Below are 11058 nucleotides of genomic sequence, written 5' to 3' on the forward strand. Positions count from 1 at the left end.
GAGAGAGAGAGAGAGAGAGAAAGAGAGATGGGGGAAAAGGGGGGACGGGATAGAGACACAGAGACAGATAATGGTTTCAAAATCAGAACGAAATTTCCTGTTACTAATACGAACATGGTTTTCCCAATTAGCCAATTGTCTTTTTTTCTTGTCATTGCAGTCCTGGTGCTATCGACACCCCGATTTTCTCGAAGATTCTGGGTGGGGACAAGGCAAAAATGGATATGGTGAGATCCAAAATTACCACTTCTTGTTCTTGTTCTTGTTCTTGTTGTTCTTGTTGTTCTCGTTGTTATTGTTGTTCTTCTTGTTCTTCTTGTTCTTCTTCTTGCTATTGTTGTTGTTCTTCTTCTTCGTCTTCTTCACCATCATTTTCATTGTAAAAAAAACCAAGAGTAGATAGGTAGGGTCTAAAAGTATAAATAAAAATACAGAAAAATAAATACAGTCCAACCTGCCATGACGGCCACCTGTATAATGTACTGTCACTTTACATTTTCCCCCTTCCGTTTTTTTTCTTCTCCATATTGTAATAATTTAACTGTGTAAAATGGTCATCTGTTCAACGGCCGCGGCCACCTTATTAATATTTTATCAACCAACAGACAATTTACCTGCCTGAGGCGGCCAGGCGTGATTTCGACTTGCCTGAAGCTTTGTCATACATTTTAATCGCGCCCTCTCGCTGTGGACGGGCGTCATAATCCATTCACCTGTCGTTATTGTTAATCCATCCATGAATGTTTACCATTCAGTTGACCAATGGGGGACAATAAATTTTCAACTGCAGGTGAGGGAAGAATGTGATCCTTCATTTTATTATCCTTTAAGCCCCACCCACAACTCATACACAAATCGTATGTGAAGTGCCTGGTCACTGTTTTGTTGACCAAATCTGTAACAAAGTATCAATGGACGTTAACGTGAACTTGCCACTGAAGCGTCACTCGTTCCCCAAGTGGGGGTGACCCAGTGTTGCTTTACAATGGCACTCGGTCTTCATCTTCTTACATTCGTTTATTTTACACTTAGGCAAAATCAGCAACAACAAAAAAAGCTAGATCTAACCAAAAACAAATCAACAAAACAACATCAACAAAAAATCCCTTCTTACACCCCTCCACCCTCCTTTAAAAAACAAACACCAAAAACCCTGGTAAATTCGACTTGCGGCAGTCCTGAGATCAGCCTCGGTTTGGACCTCAGAATGAAATGGTTTGTTTTCTTCATTTTGATCAGTCTTGCCTAAGACGTCCACCTGTGTACCGTTATAAGAGCCGCTCTCCTCCTCCGCAATGGGTGGCCGTTTTACGCAGGTTCGACTGTATTTTAATTTTTTTCTTTATCTAATCGGCTCTACGTTTCTCCATGTACGCTCCCTCGGGAGCATCATTCTCATCGTCGTCGTTGTCGTCGTCGTTATCATCATCATCATCATCATCATCATCATCATCATCATCATCATCATCATCATTGTCGTCGTCGTCTTCTCACAGTTAGAGTCACGCACAAGATTTGTCATGTAGAACAGAAGCCTCCCAACCCGCATGTCCACCAAACCAGCGCGTGGTTGGCTTGTACTCTGCTGCGGTTTTGCTCCTTCTTTCCTATCAAACATCAATATTATTCGTTTTTACTCCGCCATTTCATAAATAAGCCTCCCTCCTTTATAAAACCAAGCCTAGATACAGCCTAGACTCAGGAATTTTGGCACAAAATATATTTTATATCTGCTCTATTCAACATAGCATCCACCGTTGTCAATGCACTTCTGCATACGCTGTAGCCAGCCGTTAACCGCTCTGACGAAAGTGCATTCATCCAGGCACTTCATTGACTATTTTGTTGCTTGATTGATGTCCACCTCTCACCTCTGACTGAAATCGGTGTCCGTGAAAGTGTTCATTTTGGGGTAAAGGTGGAAATCACATGGGGCCAGGTTACGAGAATAATAAAATGGCGGATGTTCCAGCAATTCTCCCTCATAGCCAGACAAAACGTCGGTCATCACCTGGGCTTTGTGAACTGGTGCATGGAACACAACTCCGGATTCTAACAGCCCGTGTCGTTGTGGTTTTTTTGTTGTTTTTTCCAAGAGGCAAGCCTGGGTTTTGCTTGCAATACCATCTTGTAGTATTGGGCATTGATTATAGTACCTGTAGGAACAGGCCAGCGCAAAATCCCACTTTTCGTGTAAAAAAACAACATGTGCATGACATTGACAGCCCCTTGTTTGCAATGCACTTTCTCTGGACATGTTTCATCAATGTCTTTCAATTCGGCAGACTGGCGTTTTGTCTCAAGGTCCCAGGAATAAACCCGGGTTTCCTCACCAGTGATGATTCGATCCAGGAATGTGTTGTGCTCAGTTTAAAATCTCCGTTTGAAATTAAAAGAGAAACTGACTCTTGACTCCTTTTGTTCCTGTGTCCGCAAATGAGGGACCCATTCTGAAAACATTTTTTTTTTCTTTTTGAGTTCGTTTGTAAAAAATCTAAATACCGAGGTGCTTGACACTGATGTTTCATTTCCAATCTCTTCACATGTTTTCCTCCGGTCATCATTCAGTGAAATTAGCGCTTTAGAGAGACCGTGGCCGACCAGGACAGCTTTCATCTTCCATCGCTTCTCGACCCTCTGCAACAGCTTTTGCCCTTTTCCTAACAGTCTGAGAAGAAGGTGCATTTGCTCCCAATACTGTAAAAAGATCATTGGGAATCTGAGGAGTAGTCTTACCCAAGAGAACAGAACATTTTATAGTGACACGAATGTCATATCTTGAAAATGTGTGTTGCACTGTTGAATCTTCCACTTTGTCAGCCATTCTACTCCAAGTACCATCAGAAAGTCTTGTGCTGTTTGGCACTCGTTTAACAAAGTGCCTTCAAATTTTAATGGGACTTCTCGAAACTGTTAGTGTAGTAGTGTACCAAGTTTGGAATGGCTACCTTGAATACAATTGGTTTTACGAGGTAGGGAAAATATTTATGAAATGGACCTTGTATCTCTCCTCCTTCTTTTAAAGGGGGGGGGGGGGGCTACACCTGAAGGCTATTTCGCTTATTACTGGAACGAGTTTTACCGAATTTCACACATATAACAATCATAGTAGGGAGTCTTAAAATCCGCAATCAAATTTGAGAAAAATGTTTCGTTTCCATGGATACGGCGGCTATATTGGATTGTGTTGACATGCCTTACGTAATGAATACCGCACTTATCGCTCTTGGAAATTGATTGTTTCTTTTTTTCATGCGTGTTAACAAACATTAGATCTAAAAATTTGTCTGTTGTTTTTTTCCTAAACGAATTAGAAAACGTTTAATGAATTTTTTCCTGAGGTAGCAGTCAAGTTTGCAAAAAATCCGTGAAAATCCACACTCCAGACACCACCAACAAAAATCTATTCCATATATCAAAATTTCAACACATAAATTTTTAGTATTATATCTTCTCTTCATTCTGTGAAAATGTCATGAAGATTGGATGTAAAATGGTGGAGTTATTCAAAAAAGTATAGAGAGAAGTCGCGTTTTGAGAAAACGGCGGTAAAGAAAAATAAAATACTGACTTTATGAGGAAATGGTGGTGACAAACATGCCTGGTATGGAAAAAAAATACACGGTTTTGGGGGGTTCTTATGCTATGAAAATAGTTGTAGGAGAGGCTGAGGAAGCTAAAAATGCCTACAACTCAAATTCCATAATTTTTAGCCGAATTTTGACTTTGGGGGTGTAGCCCCCCCCCCCCCCCCCCCCCCCCCCCCCCCTAAGCGTTTGTCACTCTCTTGCAACATCTCTAATCTGCGGCGCTTAAATAACATGATTCTGTTGCAAATGCCGTAAAATGCTAACAAAAACAAAACAAAACCAACCAAACCAGAAACGAACAGATCATAAGTGTCGTCCTTCTCGCGGGAAATCGGTAATTAAATCAGAGCAGTTTTTAGCTTTGCAGTCAATGAGAACACCGTTTGGGTGTGTCCAGAAAAAAACGACTCGCCGACTCCCCCCGACAGTAGACGAGTCGGATGGAGGGAATGTCGCTTGCGGCATTTTTAGTCCTGTCTACTTGGTGACTCATTATTGACGGTGCCCAATTGCACCATCGATTCGGTTCTGATTGTGCGGTTTTTGTCGTTTTGGGGCTAGCCGGATTGTCCTCCACGGGAGAGGCAAAACCGATGATGTCCTGCAAAATGACAAACACGTTTCTGCAAGCTGCACGTCGGGCGATCGTTTTGGGCATTTTGGTCTATTTACGAGCGTATAGTGTACACTGTCTTCATTTCCTCATTTTCATTTTTTTCTGTTGTTGTTGTCGTTGTTGTTGTTGTTGTTGTTGTTGTTGTTGTTGTTGTTGTTGTTGTTGTCTTTTTCTTTTTCCTTTTTTCCATTTTTTCCATTTCTTTCGTTCTTTCTTTCATTCATTCATTCTTTCATTTCTTCATTCCCTCATTCCCTCATTCATTCATTCATTCATTCATTCATTCATTCATTCCCCACCCCCCACCAGGTTGCCCAAATGCAGTCCAAGCTACATGCCCTACAGAGGAATGGTGAGGTGACCGAGGTAGCGGAAACTGTCGCCTTTTTGGCGTCTGATGCCTCCAGTTTCGTCAGTGGGACCGTCGTGTTCGCTGATGGAGGCAGACATAGTTATCCCGCCGGTTCAGGATCGTTCAGCGGGAAATCCGCCTTTTGAGCTTTGCAGTGTTTACCCGTGTCCATTCGACTCTACTACTATTCAATAGTCACGATTTTTGCGCTATCCACAACTATTCAAAAAGAGGCAGAACCATTTCGAATGCCATACCCTTTTTATAGATAATGGATAAATAAAAATGTATGTTTAGACTTTACTGAAAAGCATTTATCAAAGGCATACAAACTGTAAATGTGCAGTTTTCAAGGACACTCAAGCTTCGGAAATCACCAACCCTTGCGGCCATTTTCTCAGTAACTTTATAACCGACACCAGGTGATTTCACTTCCTTCAATTGCAAATATCTTGACTTCTATTCAAGATAGATGGGTAATTTTTCAACAGGAACAAGACAAATAAACAAAACTTTAAGATTATACAAATAACTGTGTGTGTGTATGTTTGTGTGTGTATTCGTGCGTGCGCGTTTGTATAAATATTAGTGTGTTTATGTGCGTACGTGCGTGCGTGCGTGGGTGCATACGTGCGAATGTGCCTACGCAGGCGTGTGTGGGTGCATGTGTGTGTGTGTGTGTATGTGTGTGTATCTGCGTTTCTGTGTGTGTGATTGTGTGTATGTGTGTTTGTGTGCGCGTGAGTGTGCGTGTGTGTGCGTGTGTTTATAGAATATTGTGTATATATGTGTTGGCGTGTGGGTGTTTTTTATTTTCTGAGCCGACATCAAATTTCTCTGTGTGGAGATCGATAATAAACTGTTATCTTATCTTAACCTGTTATATCTTCTCTTACCTTATTTTATCTGTCGTAACATGTTTTCTGTGTATACACTTAGGGGAAAGGGACTCTCGTGGTCTAGAAGGTTACGGTGTTCGCCTCTCATTCAATATGTCCCGGTTTAGAAACCTGAGAGCGACAAAACATTTTCTTCTCTAAAATTTTCTCCTTTCGCCTCCTTTCCTGTGCTCTAACCATTTTCTGTCGTCTGCTTTCATCTCCATTCTCTGCCCCTCACCCCCGCCTCTTCTGGGCTCCGGACTCTTTCGACAACCTTTCTACTGCTACTTCTTGGCTCCTTTATGCTGCTGTCCTTCAGCTACACCCATGGGAGGTCCTGTTTGCAAGTTGCGCACGTTAAAGATCCCTTGGTGATCCTATAAGAATCAATAAATGTAGGCTTCAACGGCCACCCGGGCTAAATTCAACCTTAATTCCAACCGATCTGAAAATGTTTAATGTGTCCGGCGCGCTCATATGGCATTATGCAGGTTGCGAGTGCCGTAAAACACTTACCAACAAACAAACAAACAAACGCAAAAGCAAACAAACAAACAAACAAACAAACAAACAAACAAACAAAAACAAAACACTTAGGGGGCATGATAAAAACAAAAACGCCATTCTAACATGCAACAATGCAAGTTGTATCGGTGGCTTGCTGTTTGGCGGGGATATATTGTGTTGTGTACAAAATTAATAAAAAGCTGTTTAGTTTCATTATTGTTATTATTATTATTATTATTATTATTATTATTATTATTATTATTATTATTATTATTATTATTCGTTAAAAATACAGCTATTCATTTATTGAATTGAAAATTTGACAAAATGTGCCTGATGTTGATGAAAGTATGTAGGCCAACTTTCATGACTGTTGGATGGATAACGAAAGAAAAATGTTCCATGGAAATAAACTTTAAAATCCAAGATGGCGGCTGCTTTTTCCGTTTCCATGGCAACCAAAGCATTTTTCGAAAAATGAAACGTATTACAAGTGAAGAAAATCTGCGTGGGCTATGTTTATCACAAGTAATTAAGTAAATGAGAAGTTGCCCGTCTTGCTTTTAGTTTTCACTGTAGACCTTGACCGGGCTGGTGGGGCACCTGAGGTCTATTTTGGCTGTTACAAAGCCTAGAGTGCCAATATTTGCTGTGGGACATCGTGTATTATTGGGGATTTGAAATCTATAGTTCAAAAAGTATATTTTGAATCGGTTGCTATGAAAACAGTTGCCATATTGAATTCTGTATACATTTTTCCATCCCATTTTATTCCCTTATTAATTAACTGATTCACTTCTAATTTTGATGCCAACAGTAAATATATGGCTCTTTAATTTTGCAAGTTGGATTTTTGATGTATGCTTTAATTTTTATTTTATGATACTTTCAATTGAGTTGTTGCTAAAAAAAACTGGAAAAAATGGAAAATTCATTCTTTCTAAGCCCATAAATATAAAAAATACTCCATTAATCAAAAATTCAACAAGCTAAGATTTAGAACTAGGTGTTGTTGGCATCCTGTGAAAGTTACATTGAAATTGAACAAGAAGCAGGGCAGAAAAATGGGATAATGTGTGAAAAAAATAGAATTGTGAGAAAACAGCCGATAAAGGTAAGAACCGACTGGAAAACATGTGCTTTCGCAGAAACACTTGGACAAAAAAGACATGTTTAGGTTGCAGCAAGGCTTACTTACGTTTGTGGATATTGTTCAGGAAAAGTCCAAGGTAGTATAATATGTAACAACCCAAATTTGCTTAATTTGGCCCCAAAACAAGATTTCTAGGTGCCCCACCAGCCCTTAACGTCGAGCCAAATGGGAAACTCACGTGAAGTGACGTTTCCGAGGAGGACACAACGTCGGACCGAACTGAGGCTCGAATCACTCAGCCCCAAATCTCACTATTATGAGTCCAGTTGCTTAACTCCTAATTTAACCCCTTTATAGGCTACAGACACCACTGTTTGAAGAATGTACATGTGTAATGTAATTCCTGGCACTCTCCCCCCCCCCTTACTCCCCATTTACACTCTACTGCCTTGATCTTTTTCAGAAATCTGCGTTCAATGATGCAATGTATTCATTCGATTGTCGAACCATGAAACAGTGAGACTTCATCTATTTCACAGTTAGGAACTGGCTAGTTTATTTATTTCTTGTGTACATTGTCCAGAATTTTTAATATAATATAGTGCAAAAGCTGTTATTTAGGCACCATTTGACCAAATCCTTTAAAAAAAAACCCCACAATCATGTCTGATTTGGAAAGATTTCATCAAATTGTTCCAAAATGGTAGCTTTTATCCTTCTGAGAAGGAAAATCTGACACCCACCAAACACCCGTTTGGACGCTCAAATAATTAAAACCAGACTGACAATCCATCGCCAGCCACATAAAATCAGTGCCGCTTTTCATTTTTAAATTGTTATATACAGTCGAACCTTTTTTAGACGACCACCTATTGTTGAGAACACAAAGGCCGCTACAGACAGGTGTTAATCTCACATTCAAAGTGCTCTGTCTTTATCACAGAACCAATTTAAAACATTCAAATAGCCCTGTCTTTATCCCAGAGCTCATGCAACACACTCAAATCGCCCCGTCTTAATCACTGACCTAAACGGCCACATGACAACCTAAGAGTCTAAAGCTACGTCATCTAGACTTTCTGTTACCCAGCGCACACAATTCCCAGAACGTAGAAAAAAACCTCGTTGCTGATGCTAACAGATACTACAAAATGTTCACTCTGTCTCACGCATTCATTGTATTTATTTTTCTCCAAAATACTGTCTTGGGTTATTCTTTGGTGGACAGATATATGTGGCATGGTTTCATTTTCAAATCATGCCCTAAGATTCTGTAAGTTGTGGACTTTTACCAGCCTATTTCACCGCCACGTCTTTGAACAGATTCCTTGACGTTGTCGCAACCGACGAGCGACCTGCTTCCACATTTTCCTTATATTGGCACCATTTTCTTAATGATTACTCCCTTTATTAGATCTAGTGGCTTTCTATCAGATATCTTCTCACTTGCAACTGTTTGAACCCATATCAAATTGCAGAGGCGAAGCGTCTATATAATCAAATAATCACTGCTTCCCTTCCTAATTTTGAAATATTGTCGCAGTCAAATTCACCCATAAACGTAAACCTCATAAATTGAATGTAAAAAGACATTCATAATCACCAATGAACAATAGACTATGCCTAACCTTCAAAACCGTTTCATTGCCACAGAAATACCCTGTTCGCCCCTATCGGGCCACTACATAAGCAGTAACAAGCTTTGATGAAGTAAGCTTAAAGTGAGGCTGGAAGAGCCTACCAATAGAGTTGAAGGGAACATGTGCATAACAGTCAAAACTGTTTCATTGCCGCAATTACCCTGTTCACCCCTTTCGAGCCACAGTTATAAGCAGCCACACTCGCTGATTAAGTAAGCTAATTATTACACTGGTCGAGTCTACCACACAGATGTGAGTGGAACTAACTCCTAATAATATCTTGACTGCTGCGAGTGCTTGGTTTTTTTTTTTTTCCTCGACCTTTTAACGTCCTATAATCAGATCGTGACCTCGATTATGACACCGGCTCCTGGCCGCGAAAGCTAGAAAAAAAACAAGCCAAATGTGAAATAAAAAATATATAATTGGCATGCAAAGTGTTTCGGCTGTCTGGTATAACATGCCATTGTAGTACTGACATCTCTGCTTCTTTCCTTAGTGTTCGTGTGTTCAAATCTTAAGTTAAATTTGAGGTTAGTCAGAATAAATATTTAAATTTTATTAAATACTTTCCCGATTATTTTAGCTGTTGAATATGCATACAACATGAATTCAGGATTTGTTTTCATTCACAACTCAGAGTTGCCGCCTCCAGTGCCAGTAAGATTCCTGTGACTTGTGTGAGTGTGATATCTCCAGGCCCTATCTGGTTCCATCTCACTTTGATTACCCTGTCAAACAAGTCAGCCTTCGCCCCTGACTCTTTCAGAAGGTGCACTAGATCTAAATCTGGAATCCAACTCCCACTCACCGCATTAACAGGCTTATACCCTTTTTTTTTTTTCGGACTCGAATTCAGCGTATTTTCATAACTTTAAAGAACCCCTTTTCTGGGTTACTCCGAGATATGGTTGATGCAGCAGCGCTCTTATGACTCGTTCACATTTGAGTATAAAATAAGACGTCCGGATGATCAAACATAATTCCTCTCAAACTTCGTGCAAAGGTGAGCAAAAACTGGAGAAGTTATTCACCGTTTTCTCGCGGTATTCGAGCCTGGGACAGTAGGCATGTCTGTTTGAGTCAAATCCCAATTTCACAAAGTTTTATCTATGTAAGCAGAGGTTTATCTAATATAGAGAATACTAAAACAAATAAACCAACAAAAGGTGTGTCTGACAAAATATTTACACTAACAAACAAACAAACAATTAAAAAACAAATAAACAAACAAGCAAGTGAGTCTGACAAAAGAGTTACACTAAATAGCAAGCAAAATATTAATGAACAAAACAGCAAATATACCAACAAAACCAACAAAACAAAGCGAAAGTATGTGTGAGAAATAAACAACACAATCAATCAAACAAACAAACAAACAAATAAACAAACAAACAAACAAACAAACGAAAAAACAAACAAACAAAACAAAAATACAAATAACCAAACAACTCTTCACTTTACAAGTCAGTATCTTTTATTGCAAAAATAAAATCACAATCAGCAATGCAAATTAAAGGACGAACAAGAGGAATTTACGGGATTTTGTGAAGATAAAACAACCAGGAAGCATGATATGTCATAGGTGACGTGCTACACTTCTCCGTTTTATTGTACAGAGTAGAAAAACATTTTATCCCCCTTTTATCCCCCTTTTATCCCCCTAGTCCTGCTTCTGTTGCTCTTTTCAAAGCCGTTGCCCAAGTCTGATTCTTCTTGCTTTTTTTCTCGGACTTGTATTCTGCTTTTTAAAAATATTTTATCCTGCTTTTTGTCGAACCTTCATCATTTTATGATTCGATTCTGCTTGCTTTTTATGTCGAACTTTTATCCTTATTTTTTCATATTTTTATCCTGCTTTTGTCGGACTTTTATCTTTTTTTGTTATACATTTTATCCTTCATTTTGTCTCATACTCATATGTAGCACTTTTATCCTACTTTTATCCAGCTTTTGTTTGCTGTCATTCTGCTTCTTTCGTGGTGTCGTTTTACTTTTATTCAATTTTGACCTGATTTTAAGCTGCTTTTGTACCCCTTACTTTTTCTTCTACTTTTCTTTTGATTTTAGTTTAAATAAATAATATCTTCTTCCCTTTTCCTTTTATTCAATTTTGATAAGAAAGACAATTATTTTTTTAACCAACTAATTTAAAAAAACAAAAACAAACAAGGGAGAAGTAATGAAATAACGAAGAAATGAAGACATGGCAAAATAAAAAAAGAAATGAAGAAATGGAGAAATAAGTAAGGAAATTAAGAAATTAAGAAATAAAGAAATAAAGAAATAAAGAAAGAAATGTAAAAGTGATTTTGTCAATTTTCAAAGAGGACCTGGAAAATGAACAGAATGTACAAATTATATATCATGATGAAATCT

General features: G+C 38.9%; 1 protein-coding gene across 1 annotated transcript in view; it reads left to right on the forward strand.

Annotated features, from left to right (window-relative positions):
- The window catches only part of LOC101859940 (dihydroanticapsin 7-dehydrogenase-like), a 23708-nt gene extending 19004 nt beyond the window's left edge, over positions 1–4704 (forward strand). Inside the window, exons 4-5 of the mRNA XM_005100224.1 lie at positions 161–227; positions 4516–4704. Of these exons, the coding sequence (XP_005100281.1) occupies positions 161–227; positions 4516–4704 (256 nt within the window). The remainder of the gene's footprint in view (positions 1–160; positions 228–4515) is intronic.
- The last annotated feature ends 6354 nt before the right edge of the window (positions 4705–11058 follow it).

Source organism: Aplysia californica, unplaced genomic scaffold, assembly GCF_000002075.1.
Source record: "Aplysia californica isolate F4 #8 unplaced genomic scaffold, AplCal3.0 scaffold00240, whole genome shotgun sequence".
Taxonomy (NCBI): domain Eukaryota; kingdom Metazoa; phylum Mollusca; class Gastropoda; order Aplysiida; family Aplysiidae; genus Aplysia; species Aplysia californica.